The sequence below is a fragment of the Pelmatolapia mariae genome, linkage group LG2 (assembly GCF_036321145.2).
Source record: "Pelmatolapia mariae isolate MD_Pm_ZW linkage group LG2, Pm_UMD_F_2, whole genome shotgun sequence".
Classification (NCBI taxonomy): domain Eukaryota; kingdom Metazoa; phylum Chordata; class Actinopteri; order Cichliformes; family Cichlidae; genus Pelmatolapia; species Pelmatolapia mariae.
The window spans coordinates 22159483-22178511 of NC_086228.1; the positions used below are offsets into that span (position 1 = coordinate 22159483).

A 19029-nucleotide genomic window follows, 5' to 3' on the forward strand; every position below is an offset into this window, starting at 1 on the left:
TTAGTGTGACAGTGTGTGACAATTCAGTGAAACTGTATTTGTACACAGTAAGATATACAGGAGTGTTTTACATAAAAATGAACTGTTTACGCAGCCGTTGCTCACACTAACACAATCATACATATTTCTATGTGGCTGTTTTGATTGTAAAATGCAAAAAATATTGATATTTACACTATAAACAAAACTCTACTAAATATAAATCAACAATCAATTGCACATATGGCCTTTTTTGTCTGTGAGTGACCTGGATAAACAGTAAATGCCAAAACATTTGACTTTAGCATGTCTTGGAGCTCTAAAGCTATATGAGCTTGAGAATTTTAGGGTGTCTGGTTCACTGCCACAGTTTATTTTTGAAGTTTGCAGTGCCCTCTACAGATCACCATCTCTACACACATGGTTACAATTGATTAAAGAAAAAAAAAAAACAGAACAAAGGAGTGAGATGTTTATTTCCTCTTGTTGGCCACGCTCAAGTAAGCCTTCTCAATTTCAATGTCGGCCGGGCACGTCTGTTTGAACTCGTCTCTCTCGTCAGCGTTTTTAAGGTATCTCCACACGCCTGTGAAATGGTCTGGAATCTCAAAGTTGCAGTACTTTTTGGCAGCAACCTAAAATAAATAAATGGAGAGGAAAGTGTTTTAGGAAGTCCAGGGATCGGTTAAAACAAGCACTTATCTCATTCAAAGTTTAGTAGTTCGCATCTTAGGTTCAGGCCTTCTTCAAGATAAAAGAAGACAAATTTCAAGACTGTTAGATGTTTAGTGATGTATGAAAATAAGCCTAACACATAGGTCACGTACTATTCCTTTAGGTTACTAACACAAAATATTAAAGAGGATGCTTTTAAACAGTGTTACAGACACATATATGCTAAAAGCAGGTCATTTTAGCCAGTTGCTAGGTGGTTGCTAGGCAATATAATCATAGCATAATATTTGATATAGTCGAAAACCTTCAATAGTTCAGAAGCAGAAGTGTGCCAAGTCTGGTTGCACAACTGATGGTCTGGGAGAAGTTTGCAGTCAAACACACTCATGAACAGAGATTTAGCATTTATTAAAATGAGAAGATCAGGAAAACTATTGAGTTTCGATCTGAGGTAGTTTTTTTTACTGTATTTTGCAGTTTAAATGATAATAATCAGGATTAAATAAGGATAATAAAGTGTCCAGCTATCTGTTCACACAGGGATTCTTCTAATCCACTTTAGATGATCAGATTATGTTTTCCGTCCTTCCACCTCTGTTTTCTTTCAGCCATTAGTGCACAAATGTCTCACCCTGATAACGTGCAGTTTGGGCAGCAGGTTGCAGTCAGCTAAGGTGAGTCGGTCGCCGTCCAGGAACTTCCTGTTGGAGACGGTGATGGTTTCCACTGAATTGTGGTCGATCTCCTCGGGGAGGGGGCTGTTCAGGTAGTCATCCAGACGCTTGAACTCCCGCAGCAGGTTTTTCTCTTGTACTGTCAGAAACACAGAGACAGGTTTCATGGTGTGCACCTGTACTTTATGTGAGCGCTTCAATTTTATGCTGCTTTATGCATTTGAGGGAAATACTGTCCTTGTTAACATTGACACCACTACTATATTTTATGTAGTTCCAAACTACTTTGCATAAAACCTCTATCTAATGTGTAAAAACTCGGTTAGCATGTCTCATATATTAGCACAGCTGTGGTGAATCTTGCTGATGCTGAGATGCACAACCTTTATACATGATGACAATGTCAGGTCAATGTGGTTAATTCTTCACAGCAGCAAATAAAAAAGGGGGCTGAATATTTTAGCACATATAATAGTTTATGTGAAACAAAATATATTTCAACAGGTTTTTGAACATGTTTTGAAGTCCGTAAAGGAATTTAATTGTCCAGAGGGTTGATCCAAATAGAGGTTTTAGGATTTTTCTCTTTATGAAAGCTTCATCTTGGTGTATGTGGACTGTCATGTTTCCATGTTTTGATTTGGAGGAGCTTTTTTCTTTTGTTTGCTTTGTGGGTGTGCGTCTGGTTGTTTATTTGTTTCTTCTGTTGTAGAAAAATTGAAAATATGTTGGGAAAAAAGTTTAGAGTGAGTGTAATGAGAAAAAGCTCATTTTAACTATAATGACTTGACTTGAACCAATATGCAAACATAAATGCAGTTCATTACTCTGCAACATAGCAATATTGTATCAATGCTACATGTCTATTAAATCTAACTTACAGGCGTTATTTGGGCTGTTTTTGATAAAAGCGGAGAACTTTGCAAAGATGTCAGCTCCCACATCAAAGGACTCTTTGTTTACTGGGCTGAGATGAGGATACCTGCAAATCGAGAGCAGAAAAGAGCGCATCGGTTCAGTGAACCGTCATCAAAATCATAAGATGTTTGTGTAATGATTAAGCGTGACGGTACCTGGGAGGGGCCAGCGTTTGTTCGAGAAACTCTTCAATTTTGATGAAGTCTGTTTTGAGGGTGCCGTTGTAGAGGAGGAAAGGAGGGTTAGTCCCAGGGGCCAGGTCTTTGAGCTCAGCTGGCTTCCTGGAGATGACACAGACTGATGAACAAAGGCACGCCAGGAGAGAATTTGACTTGTCTCTGCTCCACGCTAAACTCAGAAGGCTCTTAAGCATGCCAAAATAGTAGTTTATCAAGACTGTCAGAATCAAATATTGTACTCTAAATTAATGATTCAACACTGGCTATTAGTTTAGTTATAAAAATACACAGTGATGGGAGGGGCCGCCTTTTTAAAGGCCTGTTTTGTGTGTGCTCTGAATCACTTAATTATCTGTATCCTTTCAAAGTTTCCTGACCTTGTTTGCTTGGCACGTAGTGGCCCTGAGAAATTCACGCAATAAAGCCTCAATTAAAGAAGGTGATTGTTTGAAAGTGACACAGAGGTCTTTGTACTCTCCTGCCTCAAACTTCTACAGAACGGAGTGAGTAAAACGCCTATTGACTGATTAGTCAATAGGCGTTCAATTGGTTTGGATTACTGACATACACACACACACAAAAAAAGGTTCTCAATTTCTCCCTCGCTTTCCGCTTAATCGAGTTTTGTGTGAAAGTCCCCACGACCAGATGCTCAGGAAGTGTTTTTTTCCACTGGAGCAGTGCTTACTTCCTCATATCAACAGTGGTCACTGTAAACTTCACTCCTTTGAGCCACAGCACCATGAAGAGCCTCTGGCAGAAAGGGCAGTTCCCCACGTTTTCACCGTCATGTCCAGCCTGAAAAATACAAGAAATAAATATCCCATGAGTCCAAAATGTTCTGTTTGAGTGACTTCTCTTTTTCTCTATGATCTCATCTGCAGATTAATAAAGTTATTTTGGAGCTGAGAAGGTGTGTCGGGGATACACACAGTCGATTTCCTATGTGGAGGAGGGGAAACCCTGGCATTGTGTTGTAGCGCAAAAACAACCGACACCAACGCAGAGAAGTTTAAAGGTCCACCACATATTGACCATATGTTAAATAACAGTGTGAAATTTCTGGAAATGATTTGCTTAAACGAGAAAATCGAAGACACTCTCGTGTCTGTGTGGTAAACCTGAAGAAAGCTGGCATCTAGTTGGCGTAGCTTAGCTTATAATGACTGCTAGCTAGATGTGTATTCGCCTCTTCACACCAAATACAAAGCAACTGATATGAATTTGTGTTGTTGACACAAATTAAGGCAAATCTACGTTAACTTATGTGAACATTTAGGGAGCTCCTATCAGTCGAGATTCTCTAGATATCACTGACAATCTCAAATAGAGCACACACTCATTGCTACAGATTCTGTCAGCCTGAAAGGTTTGAACTGACTTCTCTTTTAAAAGAGAAAGAGAAAAAGGAGAGCGCTAAGAGAAAGTGAGAGACTCAGATGACTTCTTGGTAAGTTTTGAAATACTGTAACTTGATTCCAGCTGTCGGTTGTGTTCGTCCTACTCATATTGGCTGTTTTGAGTGAATATTTGGGGGTTTCCAAAACCACTGCAGCAACTGGACTGACAGGAGTGATATGCACAGAGTTTTAAAGATGGATGTAGCCTTTGGGTCTGAACAAAGTTCTTTTTAAAGGCCACCAGGGAGCAATATATGTGGTTACAATAGCCTTCTCTGGGGACCTGTGTAAACACTCCTGATGAGCTTATGGGCTTTCAGGCTGTACTGGATAAAATATGAAATTCATTCTAAGTGTCAGAAAGGAAGATTAAACTCACTGATCAGTGAGCGTGTACCACGTTCAGTTTCAAAGCGCCAAGATGCCGACTGCAAGGAAGTTCATTTTGTATCTTTAAAACAGGACTTCACAATCCAACATGTGACATCACGCTGCTTCCATCTTTATCCTGTCTATGGTAACATGTGGTGAAACTTCACTTCCAGAAAGATCAGCGGTCAGCTCTTTTTGTTTCCATTTGTTTGAATTTGTGCAAAAATTGTAAAAATTATCACTTATAGCTTTAAGCAGGTTTATATTCTGGGCTCTTATCAAGTCTCATAAACGACAACATGCCATTTTAGACTTTGTTTACATTCTTCAATATATTAAGTAGAAAGATATAACTCATAAGTGCTCTTTAGAGGTATTTTTCTGCTACTTTATGGACGGTTATTACAGTCTTTATGCTAAGCTGATTGGATTATCTGCTGGCTCCAGCTCCACATGAGAGTGTTACTTAACTTTTCATCCAACAGCTGGCAAGAAGCTGCACGTTTAAGTGGCTGAAATATGGCACGTCTACCACACTATACTGCCTTATTTTGTTTTTGCTATTCAGCTGCCTTATTTTATATTTCAGAATACACTGTTTCTCTGCACTTGTGCCTTAACTAACTAAATCAGGAAAAAAAAATCAGAAGAAAAAAAGAAGTGAGAAAAAAGAAAATGAGAAACTTTTGTTTATGTGACTTTTACATAGATGACTGTATCTGAATGTGTGCGTAACTAAGGTGGGTGTGTCTGTCCAGGCTTGAGGCCAGTCTCCATATGCTTCTTGCTCCTTCTGGGTGTGCTCTGATAAGTTGGAGAGCGTTTCCGATAAGAAACCAGCTATGGCCCACACCGAGGATACAAACACCCCAACATCTGCAGCGTATGGTATCTGGGGACAGCACCAATCAAAAATAGAGCTGTCCTCTGATTGTTGCTGCCTCTATGGCAATAATTGTGGACCATTGTTGTTTGACAACACTCATAAATGAGGAGCAAGCCTTTGACAGAGTGCCCCTTTTCTTCGGAAGATTGTTTTGACAGGTTTAAAATGGACATGAAACGACTGACCTTGATGAACAGCTCGATGCTTGGCTCCTTATCTGAGTTCTGTCGAAGTGCCATTTTATCCCCCAAAAGTTTTTGTTTTGTTTTATTTAAAAAGTCCAAGCGCTCCTATTAAACTTTCCCCCGAAGTCAGCGGTTGCAAAAATCCACAAAGCCGAAGAGAGGAAGCTGAGAGTGGTGCTGTCGTAGAGGCACTCTCCTCTGGTTTCACGTGCTTTCTGTGGTCCTGGGGAAGTCTCACACCTCAGGGCTGCCTGTGTTTGTCTGAGGGCTCCTTGGAGGCTATCGCTCTGAACATATTTTACAAGTTAGGGGGAGAGGGAGGATCCGAGTAATGGGCGGGGTACATGCTCCACACTTATATACCCAAAGCCTAGCTCTATGAGGAGAGAGCTTAAAATAGCTCTTCTGCACATTGCAATACACAGGAAATGATAACACAGGGTGACTAACACAAATTAGCTCAATTCATGAGAGCTCCTCATTCCAACAGCATTTAAGATAAAAGAATTCTTTTAATGGAAAACATCCACTGTGTTTTAAAGGGCAGTAGTGAGACAGAACCGAGTATGAAATGTTTGCTTTAGTCATTAACAACATGTAAATATGCTTGAAAACATTTTTTTTAAATAAAACATATAGATGGCTGACTGAACCAGAGGCAGACATATTGTAGTAAATAATAGAGGCATTTACTTTTACATGGATATTTATGTGGTACTTTACTGTATTCTACTCCACTGTGTGCCATAATGAAAATATTTTACATCCTACTATTTCACAAATATATGATTTCATTTTAAACAAGAACAAAAGAAACCAAATAAAAATCCACATTTACATAAAAGAAAAGTCAAATTTAGAAAAACACAATAAATAATAAATAAATACAATTGACTTTTTGTTAGAGCTACATCCCCTCAAAAATGGGCTGCAGTATATGTGCTGTTCCTCTATGTGGAGGCTTTATCAATATTTGTCTTCTCCAGTGCTCAACATTTACTCTTCACATTTTTTCGAAAACAATAGTATTAGCAAACAAAACAAACAAAAAAAAACCCAAGCTGAAGTTCATTAATGTTTAATCATTTGTATTATATCTGTATCCTTCTGATTAGGAACCAAGCAGGTACCGCTTTTTTATCACATCAAGGTGCTTAACACTGTAACTTAAATGGACTTTTAGCTGTTATTTCTCAGTGGGACCCCTATGTGACCCCTTTGGAAACTTAATTGCCCACCTCTGCTGTAAGGTAAAGACCTGCAATATTAGAGGGAAAAGACGAACAATGAGAAGATCCCCTTTGATCAAGCATTTGGCGACAGTGGAGGAAGAGCTCCCTTTTAACAGAAATAGTGCTAGGATCAGGGAGGAGCAGGAACCTGCAATGTAAAGATGCAGGTAAAGAGTGAGTCAAAGGAGAAGAAAAAGGAAAGGAAAAAGGAGAGGATAGAGAAACCGGGACAAAATACAAACTATGGGAGAGAGTGGACTAATGTTAATGGCATGCAGCAGTAGCATATGAACACACTGTGAGAGATAATAAACCATATTAACTCTATCTTAAGTCACTGAACAGTATTAGGTAGTGGCCTGTGGGGATGAATATGATCTGTGAAACACTGACTGGACAGTCCTGATGTTTTGTTCTCCTTTTAGGCGTTTCAGGTCAGCTTTTTTATCTTTATAATGTCGTTCCTATCAGTCTCAGCTGAACGTACTGTGCTAGTCTAAGCTATTAAAGTAAGATTGTGAATACTGTAAAGCGAACAGCTGCTGAAAAGCTTGTTAGTACTATCACTATGAACGTGTTACAAATGAGTTCAAAATCTGACCTCACAAAGATGTTAGCATTACCGTGAACTCTGGACTCAGCAACACTTGATTTACTGTTTTTCCTGTGCCTGTTTTCTTTACAGGGCACAAAAACAGTAATAGAATAAAAATTCAACCCAAAAAAAGCAAATTAAGAGAACAGAGACAGTCAGTTTAGTCACTACCTTTACTTCCACCTGTTCACTTTGTTTTTCTAATAATATTTTAGCAAAAGTTTGACTAATGTAGCCTTACATTGTCATTTCTATACCTTCACAAGTTCAGACTGAGAGGGAAATAGTTTTGTTACAGATGCTCGCATAAAATATAAACATGGAAAGTAAAGTAGACTCTATATTAAAAAAATAAGTACTAATAAGTCACTCAAATTGCAATGTTAAATTAGAATTAAATATTAAAGTTAAAGCAATATTATGTACAATACAGACAAGATATTGCAGACTAAGTGAAAATAGTCGTAGGTGTTGTAAGGAGCAGTTATAAAGTTTGATGGCCACAGATAGGAATGATCTCCTGTGGCTTTGAGGTTGCGTCATAGTTGAATTTCTACAACCAATGACTGTAGTGCGTTTTTAGCTAAACGTATAATGCTTTCTAGAAAAGCTCTGAATGGGCTTTGCCCTCTTCTTTAAAAAATGATGTGATACTTTGGGGGTATTCTGAGGATGCTCTGAGTAATGAGCTGTGGTTGTGGGAATTCCCCTCAATAATAAAATAAGGGCATAAAAAGGGCCAACTTACACTGCTTGAATAGTGGTGTTTGGAAATAAAGAACATTAAAATACTTTAAGATTTAAAATTTTAGTGCTAAAGGAATATCAAATATCATGACATTTTTCAGCTGAATACAGTATATGCTTGCCATATTTTAATTAGGAGGTCTCTTGGTCAATTAAAGACTGAAAGTGATAGTTTGCACTTAAGAAGCAGAGACGGGATTGGAGGGGCAGTCCGGTGTTTATTGTAATATGGCATCACTTACAGTAATTAGGGGAAGGGAAGTTTTATGACAAAATCCCCATGCTGCGGTGTAAACTTCCTTAAAGAAACGAACAACACTGGCGAGATTGTGAAATCTCGCCACAAGGAATTGAAAAAGAAGGCTTTGTGCCACATTCTCATTTATCTGCTTGAGAGGATTTGAGGAATTTGCATCACAGAGAGCGAGGATGAAAACAAACCCATCACAATGAAACTACCAACAAATCCCGGAAATCTGGCAAATAACACCCCATCACCACAGGAAATATAACTCAAAAGGAGAGAGATGATGAAGAAAAAGTCCTCCTCCTTTTTCTTTTTAAATGTCTTCAGAGTCATGGAGGTTACTTTCCAAGTATTTGGAAATCTGATGTCCATTTCTGCTCACTCATAACACATCCTCTAAAAAATAATCACCACCTCTGGGAGGTGAGTGGAATTTTACTGCAGCACGGTGGGAGTGCCTCTCTCATTTACTCACATGATTAAACTACTTTTCAGTGGTCAGTCTTTATTATTGCATTTGCTGTGCTGTGACAGAGGGTGTGTCCATTGAAACCTGTGTGACAAAGGGCTGGTGTTTTATTAAGAAATTCAATAGATTCGCTCTCACAGGCGGCTGTAGTTATCGATAACGTCTTGAGGTCGGCATGGGCTGATTTCATGGGTATTTTGTGTTGGTGTTTGGTTGCTATGACGACACCGTGTTGAGAAAGAGGGGATGAGTAAAAGGGAAATTAAGGTTAAAATCACAGCCATTATAGTAAACTGAAACCAACTGATTCAGCCCTGCCAGCAGGGTTATTCAACAGGAGAGTTTTCCAAAGTATCCCGGGAGTGTGCATAGCTTACTAATGATCTTCCACTTCCCAGGAAAGCCCTATCTCCTGGAGACAAATACACATATCTCCACTGGACACACACACAGCAAATGGAAATGGGGGGGGGGGAAGAGAAGTGCCTTATCTCTATGAACAGAGCTCTCAATGTGGACAACCAAATCCAAGAAAGTGGAACTGGATTTTGCCATTACAAACACACACATACGCAGCCACACAAAAGGTCAAACTGTTATCCTGTAAACATAATACTCTGCTGCTCTGTGGTGGATTCCAGACTCCCTCTTTTACACAAGAGGAACGTTTTGATCTGTGAACTTCAGACATTCATAAGCCTAAATTTCAATAAAATTTTAAGTGGGCGACACGATGAAACTAATTCCTGGACAACAACTTCTTGGCAAGATGGGTGGGATACCAACATGCTTATATACAGATCTTTTCGAAAAATGGCCAGCAAACTTATGTTGCACACAGAAAAAATATCAGGAAACTGTTGCAACATGTACTGTCCCTCCCCTCAAAATCCCAAATGGCAGTTAGTCAGTTTTATAGTTGTTTCCACATTTTGTTTATGGTTCAGAGACAAGCTGTTTTTTTTTAAAGATAGAAAACCATCATACCAAAAGCATGAGAAGAAGAAAATATCTCCTTATTCAAGTTTAGGAATAAGCATGAAGTATTTAACGTAAACACACAAAATGAAACAGCACATTTTAATCCCAGTCACATGTTGCCAGAGATAGTCAAAAATAGTAAAATTACAAGTTGTGCTCAGTTTGAAGTTGAAATCTAAAGATTTCATGTTGAAAATTTTGCTTTTACATAAACTGATCAGCTAAGGCTGAATCAAAACAATGCTGAAGTTCAACAATTAGCGCTATATAATACATAAAGACACAGTCAAATGGTGTGTTGTTACCCAGTGGTTTGCAGACTTCCCTTTTTGAGGCCTGGAGTTAATTTCTCATCCTCGTCTTCTTTATTTTTTAAACCAGACTTCATGATTGAGAGGTGGATCTGAAACAGGGGACATGAGGACAACTTCTCAATAACAGTTGTAACAAGGCATATCCTACTTTATGCTTGATTTGGACATGTTTACAAAATTTACCAAAAGAACATGTTTCACACATAACGTTAAAGTATTGATTAAAGTACATTTGGAAATTGTTTACTGAGGTCATAAAGCAAGTGTAAATTTGGGTCACATTGTTACAGATCTCTATATAATTGGATATCTTTGATCAACCACAGGAGCCAGCCTCTGTTGGATTTAGAAAAAAACAAATACATGTCCATGTGACTTTCTATGGTGTCTGCTTGCCATGTTGCTGCAGATGGCTTCCTTTATGGACAGGTCATTTGGCTACTTCAACCTTTTATACCGTGTCTGTCAGTCCGATTCACATGAACTTAATATCTCAGGAAAGCAAAATCTGGCACAAACAGCCACTTGATCTCAGGGATGAACTAAGTCAAAGTCAAACAAAGTCAAACGTCAGCAGGACCACACAAATACATATTTTTGGCCCTAACTCAAGAATTCATGCATAAATGATGACAAAATGTTTTGCCCAAATGTGTGGTAGGGTAACAGGATAAAGTGATGAAATTTCATATGCAGCAGGTCAAAGGTCAAGTCTGGTTAGACATGGATGTAAACTTGACTGATTAGCGATAGAACCACATAAATGCTTGGCAGTAATTCTAGTTTATTGCTTAGCAGGGCCAGCTGTTTCTTGTAAACACAATGGCATCATTGACCTACTGACTGCTCTCTCACAGGCTGTCAATCGCACAAACAGCCTATTACTACACAAACCCTGTTGCAGGGTCTGTTGCAGGATATTCACAATGACAGCGTCTTGGAGTTTCTGCCGCTCTTTTTGTCTCCTGCCTCTCCTCCTGGCTCTGAAGATGCACACTGCACATTCGGCTCCTGATTTCTCTCGTAAGTCTCTTGGTTTTGAAATCAATAGCAGACTCAAAATGCTGATGCGTTGCTTTTCAGCTGCATAAAGAAGCTTCACAATGACATTTCCTAACAGATTTCCACATCCTGCTTCATAAGCAGCTTGTCATAATCTTGCGGAGAGACCAGAATCAGGGTGAAGAGGCTGCAGAACAGATCCTGAACTTGGATGTCCACTTAATACAAACAGATACTCCCATAGCAATAAATAAACTACAGCTGACCTGTGTTTATCATCTGAGCTGTTTTCCTATTTGGACTGTGTCACTACTGACATTATGGAAACAATGGTACTGTATGTTCAGACACAGCCAAAGGTAGTTTTTGTCTCAGACACCGTTCTGTTTGCATGTGTATCTCTATATCTGATCACAGCAGAGATCTTTTGTTTGTTCGTGTGTGTGTGTGTGAGAGTGTGTGTGTGAGAGTGCGTGTGTGAGAGTGTGTGTGTGAGAGTGCGTGTGTGAGAGTGCCTAATAATAGCTCATTGTGAGTGAGCGCCTGGTACTGTGTCTCGTTTGTTCCCTAAAGCTTTAAAACGCCTCTGTGGAGCACACACGCACACACACACACACAAACACACACACACGGTTTCCATCATGTCACAGGACAAAACACTGACTTATATTCATGTCCTAGAGATGTAACCATAACTAATAAATAAACTAGCCTTAAACTTTACCCTAAACATATATTAAGTCTTAATTCATAATAAAAATTTGCATTATAAATCTTCATAAGGCGAGATATACTGCACGTACACACTAGCACAATACAGTACAGGAAACACACATGGGAGGGGAGACTTCACTTCAGTGTCTATGCGCTGTTGCTGATGATGTTTATATGTGTGGTCACAGTCCAAAAATTGTCTTGGCGAGCTACACCCAGTGAGTCGGACACCACCCTGTCGACAGGGGACTGAGCTGTTGTAGGGGCTAAAAAAAAGCTCTAAATAAGTCAAACTGTTGACTTGCGACAATGAAAGGGTCACAAATTGTGCATGAGTAAAGGTAACTGAGTCATCCAGTCTTTATTAGTTGGCTAACAACAGAAAGAAGACCCTTTATTTCTTTCTCTTTTATCCAGGTTTTCTGAGAAATGTTTTTCGCTTGTTAAGCTACTTAACATTGACTTACGAATTATTCAAGCTTAAAAATTTCACCCAGCTCAAGGGATGAACCAGTGCTGTGTCTACACATAACAGAGAACTTAGCAAGAAAACAATTTCAAATTGTATCTTGAGGTACTTTGAGCCGCATGTCACAAAAGCACATGAATTATTCCCATTTTATTTAGTTGAATCTAAATGATTATACGGTTTGAGAAAACTGGAAAAGCAGAGGACAAAAGAAGAAGTGTCAGGTCCTAAAAACTTAAAAAGGTCTTAAAAAAGAAGTAATTCTTAAGAAAGGGAAACAGGAAGAAAAGGCTGGCGTGTATGACACTATACAGGAACTGAACTGAAAGTGGAATGATGAATCAAATTTTCCTTCAAGAAGCCTGGAAAACTGTTCCTGAAGACGATTTAGAGATATTACAAGAAAGTCTGCCTAAGACAGTTCAGGCTGTGTTGAATGAAGAAAGGTCGTGGTACTAAATATCAACTTTCAAGCTTGTTATATTTGTGTAAACTCTGCTTTTGCTTTATATACTTAATTCCCATTTTTCTAGTAAAATATAAAGAAATAAAGGGGGCTCAAGACTTATGCACGTGACTATAAATGAGGTGTAAGATGTGTTTGAAATGATAAAATAGACATCATCAGCTCTTTTTCTCTTTCAGTGTATCTTCACAGCATTCTGAAAAACCACACGGCTCATGCTTGTGAAGGAGAAATTCTCATCATCAAGTGTCCCTCCAGGACGTCTGTGGCCATCCTATCAGCCTTCTATGGACGCCGTGTTCCCAGTCAGCATTTATGTCCTCCTGCAAGCACAAACACAACTGTGGAGGAGGACACAGAGTGCACTTCCTCAGTTGCTATCGAGGTATACATAGCAACACTGACATAAACTGTGAACTCACTGCATGATCTGCCTTAATCAAATGCTCTTATGGGCGACTCCTGTTGAAGATAACAGTGGTCCACATGTATTTTCCTGTGCTTGTAGAAAGTGCTGTCAGAGTGTCAGGATCGACGGTCGTGCCACATTCCCGTCTTAAGTCCGGTGTTTGGCCAGGATCCCTGTCCCCTCACCACCAAGTACCTCCTAGTCTCCTACAAGTGCAGACCAGGTGCACTACTGAGCTGGACAGTCCAGTCACTTCACCACTAGTGAACACATGACTTTTAAATTTATGTTAGCTAACTGACAAAGAAAGACTCCATCACATAATTTGTGCATAATAAAAGGTGTGCAGAAAACTATCAATAAGAGGGACCTTGGCCTGAAAAAAGAGCTGCACAGTAAAGTTCTTAATTAAAAAAATCTATTAGCATATAAAGCTGGTAAATAAAATGAACAAACTCTTTTTCCTTTCATTTTTCTATAATTAAGTAATCGTCTTTAAATTATTATTAGTTTAAAATATCTTATTTATGTATTTTGCATGCTCACAGAAATCTAAAACTTAATAAATATAACGGTAACTTAGAAAAGAGGAACTGAACTTGGTATCATTTATAGTTTCTGTAATATTCTTCCTCAGTCAGCCTCTGGTTTCAGGCCTGTTAAGCAAAACATAAAAAGGAACTTACATTTTTTGGGGGTATTTTCAAAAAAAATGGGCAGTCACACATAAAACACAAAACTGTACATTGAAACATTTGCATTCCAAACTGAAGTGCATATAAAGTCTGAGTTACATAAAATTAAGTGGGAGTCTTCTAAAATTGTGATTGTAGCTTTTAAACAAAGCCACACAATCAGTCCACTACTGACTCTTATAGTCTCACATCAACTTCATATGCACTTTGACATATATTGTCGCATTAAATTACCTCTTCTATAATAGGTTATGACAGGATTTCCAATAATCAGCTTGAACAGGAGGAATAATAAATAAATAATAAATGTCTAACATATAGTAACAGCCTTTTTAACGTGTTTCCCTTCCTTATTACTGGGTCAGACCGGGGTCACGTCTTTTTTTATTTTTCCCTAATTCTTAAGACATGACTTTCAGATACTGTTCATCTGCTGTCCATAGCTCATAGATTAGTGTTAAGTAGCTTAAAAGACAAAAACAAACAAACAAAAGCCATCGTCTCAAAAAGAGTGGGTATAAGGAATGCTTAGAAAATGAGTGAAAAAGCAGCTAATGTCCAAAGACCTTCAGAGAACCTGGAGACCTGTTGCTCAAGACTACTTTGAAAAACAAAAAACAAAAAACAAAACTGGCTTGAAAGCAAAATATAAAGAAATGCAGGGTAGCTTGAGTCATTTACATAGCTCTCTAAACAGCTGTCAAACAAGGTTATAAACTTTTGAAATAATAACAATGAATGCTTTCAGCCATCAGATTTTCTTAAAACAGCTACAGAAAGTTCTTGTCAACTTTTAGATGTTCTTCAAAATGCTCTTTGTGCCATTTCATCTGTTTTTCAGAGCACCACCGCACACGACTGGTGTGCGAAAATGAGCGTTTGAGGCTGATGTGTAAAAATGAGACTGTCATCGCAATCTACTCTGCCTCATTTGGACACCTGCTGCACGGCAGTCCTCACTGTCCTCAGGAACCGGGATCAAAGGCTGACATGGGTCTGCAACAGCAGGGGGCTCAAGTGCCATCTAGTGGCAAAAAAGTGGAGCTAAAGTCCTGTATAGACATGGAGAATTACCACTGTACTGTATTTAATCATTCATATAAATATGAATTATTTATTCATATTCATTAATTTCTAGGTGCTCGGGGTTTAGAGAAACAGCTTTTTTAACAATAAAATGTTACTGTTGTCTTCTTCATTACAATCATTGGTTTCATTTATATTAAATTATTTCAGAGTGTTTGTCTCCGGCGGCCCTGAGGAAAGTGTCACGCAGGTGTCACAGCAGAGCAAACTGTTCACTAATAGCCGATACTCAAACCTTTGGGGACCCGTGCTTCCCCGGCACCAGGAAACACCTGCGGGTGTCCTTCACTTGTGGTAAGTGACAAATCTTCACCTACTCTTTTTTTGGCTTGGATGTAGATGCATAGTATATTTTCTGTATTTGCATACAGCTGCGTATTGTGACAGTGTTTCATTTCCTCTTTAGTCCCCAGATATCTCCTAGAAGATGTGGGTCAAGGTCCAACAGATCCTTTCATGATCTCAGATTACACACACGGTGAGTGTGAAAACGAACGTTCACAGGTTTCATTGCATGCAGCAGACTTTGACTGGCTATTGAGCCCAGAACCCTCTCGCCTGCAGGTGGATGGTACACTGGCCCCACCTACAGGCCTCAAAATGTGTTCTTAACCAACTCTCTGGAGATCTTTGACAAAATACTGGGTATGTGTACTGATGCCTGTGGATGTCAGGCTACAGCCACATATATCTCTCTCATGAGTGCTGTAGTCGAAAAGAAGTGTCGGTGTTCAAGCACGTTGGTGGACACAGTCGAGATACTGAGCTCCAAAACGACATGGAAAAATTAGAAGAGGTGTTGAATAAAATGAAATGTATTGTTTTTAATTTGATTTAGAGTAACTGGAAGCCTTTATATACCACCTGTCTATTTTCTCAATTGCTTATCTAGCCTAGTGTTGCGGGGTCTGACATTTATCTCAGCCGTTACAGATAGAGAGGTATGATACTGGACTGACATTCATATAGCACTTATGTACTCTTTACTGGCCACTTTAAACCACAATCCACATTTACTCTTTATTCTGCTCACTTTATGCAATTCATCTACCTCACGTCTACAGCTAATTTACACTCACCAGTTAACCTAATATGCATGTGTTTGTACTGCTGGAGAGAATCCACACAGGCACAGCAAGGACATGCAAATTCCACACAGGAAGGCTCCAGCCAGCCTCTGCTTATCAGTGTGAAAGCCACTTGTCTGTGCTGATAAGTAGTTATCTAAAATTTGTGTACATATTTCTGTCTTATTTCCATTTTCCAAATCATATAATTATTAGCTTATTATCTTTAAAAATATTTTTCCTAATTTCAGTCTTTATTGTGACATGTTATATTCAACTTGGACATACACAAAAAAACAGTTATGTTTTTTTCCTTGGATCATACATTAACCTGCTGGTGGAAAATACAAATATTAGCCATTATGTATTCTGACTAAGATAAATAATCATATATGGTTTTTGCAGGGATGATCCTAATCCAGAGCCAATACTGTGTCTTTGTTTTTACAATACTGCACTGCCCAGGAAGATTTTTCAGCTAAATCAGTTTCTAATATTATTAATTTAAATAGAAAAAAAAAATTTATTTGGATATTTGAACTGAAATAGGAGCACTTGCAAATTGATTTTGATACATTACTCACATGAAATGAATTTAGTGGTTTCTTTGAAAGGTCACACCTTGTATTAATAGTGTTTTCTAAAGCAATTTGAGAAAGATGAGCTGAGTGGACACTTGTGGCTTATGTTGGCAAATTTTTAATTTCCTCACACATCTCTCTTCCAGGTCTCCCAGAGCGAGTTGCTCTCTACTTTGTCTCCGGCATCTGTGCTGGTCTCGTGTTCCTGCTCTGCCTGTTTGGTGTTCGCTCCACACTTGTGAAAGACGTTAAAGATCTGGTTTCTGACCTGAATGATGAGCTGAAAGCATCTCGCAGACGACGCAAGGAGCTGATGGAGGACCTCTGCGAAGATGATGTCTCTGACACATCGTCTTTCCGCCGCCTCACACAATCCTACCGGACAACTGACATCTTCAGTCCACCCACTTTAACAGTAGAGATGGTTGAGTGGGAGCAGGAACAGACTAGGGATCTGCCCAATGGAGACATTTGGCCACACAGAGACTCCAGCCCTTACGCTATTCACAAGATTAAAACCTACAACAATTGAGAGTAAAGCATCAGTATACTGCATTAGAACGATAGTTTCTAACTGAAATCATAGTGAGATAGTGCTTTTACTGTAAATTGGACCTATTATGCTCATTTCCAGGTCCAAACTTTCATTCCTCTACTCTTCTAGAGGAGCTTTGCATGACTCAAAGTTCAAGATAATCCTTATTTATCTTGAGCTGGGTCCTTAGTTCATTCACAGTCTGAAACGAGCCATATGAACTTCTCTTCCTCCAAGCCAACTTTCTTCTGATTGGGTGCCCCTCACAAACTCAAAGCTTGAGCATTAGGTGGTTGGTTCCTAAGTGCCAGAGATGAATTAGGGAATTCCCTAATTTTTGACATTAGGCAAAGCCAAGAGTAGAAAATAAAGTCTGAATTTGAGTGTTTAGAACAGCCTGAAGGGAACCTCTTGTACATACAATAACCTCATTATTTAAAACCAGTTTAATTTGAACACAAATGACAGTAATGAGGTATATGTGACAGAAAATAAGGGAAAGGATGATAACTTCTCTTTAAATGTAACTGAACCTCTTAATCTGTCTCTATGCATGATGACACTACTCCAGTGCTGCTGTGTTTCATGGAATAACAGTGGACGGTGCCACTGATTTAATTTTAATAACTTCAATGCATTTTTGCGGTTACAATATGGAAAACCAGTATTTTCAGTGCAGTGTGTGACTAATAAATCATTGGGTGAGTTAATGCCATTTTTAATGTTTCATTAAAACGTACAAAAATAAAGCTGCTCTTTTGTGGGGGAAACATTTCATATTATTGCTGAAGGATGGAGAATTAAATGTAGAACAGTGCAAAACAAATTCTCAAAAATAAATATGTAAATTGAATAATTTCCAAATATCTACTAACAACTATATTTTGATTCTTTGTTAAATTTTTGTGCCTTTTTGAATTGATAAAAGTGATTATATCTGATTAACTGATAGAACTACAACACAAAAGTTGTGCAAAAATCCTGACCCACCCTTTATTTCTTTATATTTTGCTTAAAATTTTTTTGGTCTAAGCAATTGTTCTCCAGGCTTTCTGAAGGTCTTTCACAGTTTTTCTTTTCACTTATTTTTATTCCAGCTCTTGTACCTGACCATCTTCAGAGGGATGTTTTTTAAGCATCATCAGAAATGTCTCAGTGGTGTTGGTGGTCACAATTTATGAAGTCATGAATGCAATTGCACATGAATTGTACAAGTAGCCTGGAGAACTTTAAAAAGTTTTTATGATGAAAAAATTAGTCGGATATCAGATATTGATTAGTGGGTAGAGGGATTTAAAAGTCTGGATCCAGGAAATGGAAAAACATACTCAAAGTCTTTGCACAATTGCTCTCAGAAATACATCAGCTGAGGAAAGAACCAGTGTTTAAACTGTGAGGACAGTTCAGCTGAAGTCATTGTAATCATTAAAATCACAGTCTGGGATGAATGAAATGACTGTTAGTGAAACTGCTCTATCACATGACGTAGGGTGTGATAAAGACTGCTTAATTTGAAGGGGTCACAAGTCAAAGCGGATGAAACCTGCTTGTTCAATTGTTGTGAAACGTAAAACTGATCAGAGGTCAAATGTGACTGATGTTTGAATGCAAACTGTAATGTGATATTTAGAATCACTACATACTTGTATCCTTTCCTAAATTTTGCCAGTACAAACACAGAATTTTATGTAAAGTTTTAAAGATAAAAGACAGTATAAGTTTTATCTTATTTGAACTGGAAAATGAGGTCCAATATTTAGAATCCCTATATTTCTATATGTTGTCAATTAAACCAATGGCATTAAGAAACATAGTTTTAAATAGTTCTATAACAATATTACTTTGACGTGAAGATCAGTCTATTTAACTTAGAGCTCGGAGTTCAAATTTGACATATTCTAAATCTTTATATGGGCATTTTTAAATGTGGTTTCTCAGTTTTGACAAGTAAATCATCAGCGTATTGAAGACATCGAATGATGCAGGCCAAATTTGAATGGATTGTTTAGATGACCACACAATACACTCCTACAAATTGTATTAGAATTGATTAAAAATTTTTAAAACTATCGTGTTTACAGAAAGAAGGAAACACGTAAAGACACTGCCAAAAAAACCACATAACCTCCTTGGTGGCGGTAATATTAAAAAC

General features: G+C 38.3%; 2 protein-coding genes across 3 annotated transcripts; one reads left to right on the forward strand and one right to left on the reverse strand.

Annotated features, from left to right (window-relative positions):
* Positions 1 to 4: 4 nt before the first annotated feature.
* clic2 (chloride intracellular channel 2) lies at positions 5 to 5565 on the reverse strand. Its single transcript, XM_063494546.1, has 6 exons — positions 5269 to 5565; positions 3114 to 3223; positions 2402 to 2527; positions 2210 to 2310; positions 1286 to 1467; positions 5 to 614 (listed from the first exon to the last, which is right to left on the reverse strand). Exons 1-6 carry the CDS (start codon positions 5320 to 5322, stop codon positions 453 to 455), a joined length of 735 nt encoding a protein of 244 aa, XP_063350616.1. The 5' UTR covers positions 5323 to 5565; the 3' UTR covers positions 5 to 452.
* Positions 5566 to 10713: 5148 nt separating this feature from the next.
* On the forward strand, positions 10714 to 17689 carry si:ch73-335m24.2 (protein eva-1 homolog C). Of its 2 annotated transcripts, XM_063485965.1 has the most exons (8): positions 10714 to 10876; positions 12684 to 12889; positions 13013 to 13136; positions 14450 to 14602; positions 14845 to 14988; positions 15101 to 15172; positions 15259 to 15339; positions 16489 to 17689. In XM_063485965.1, exons 1-8 carry the CDS (start codon positions 10780 to 10782, stop codon positions 16872 to 16874), a joined length of 1263 nt encoding a protein of 420 aa, XP_063342035.1. In that variant the 5' UTR covers positions 10714 to 10779; the 3' UTR covers positions 16875 to 17689. The 2 variants fall into 2 exon arrangements, with proteins under 2 accessions (XP_063342035.1, XP_063342027.1); XM_063485957.1 differs by lacking the exon at positions 15259 to 15339 and having other exon boundaries at positions 10715 to 10876; positions 16489 to 17686.
* Positions 17690 to 19029: the final 1340 nt, after the last annotated feature.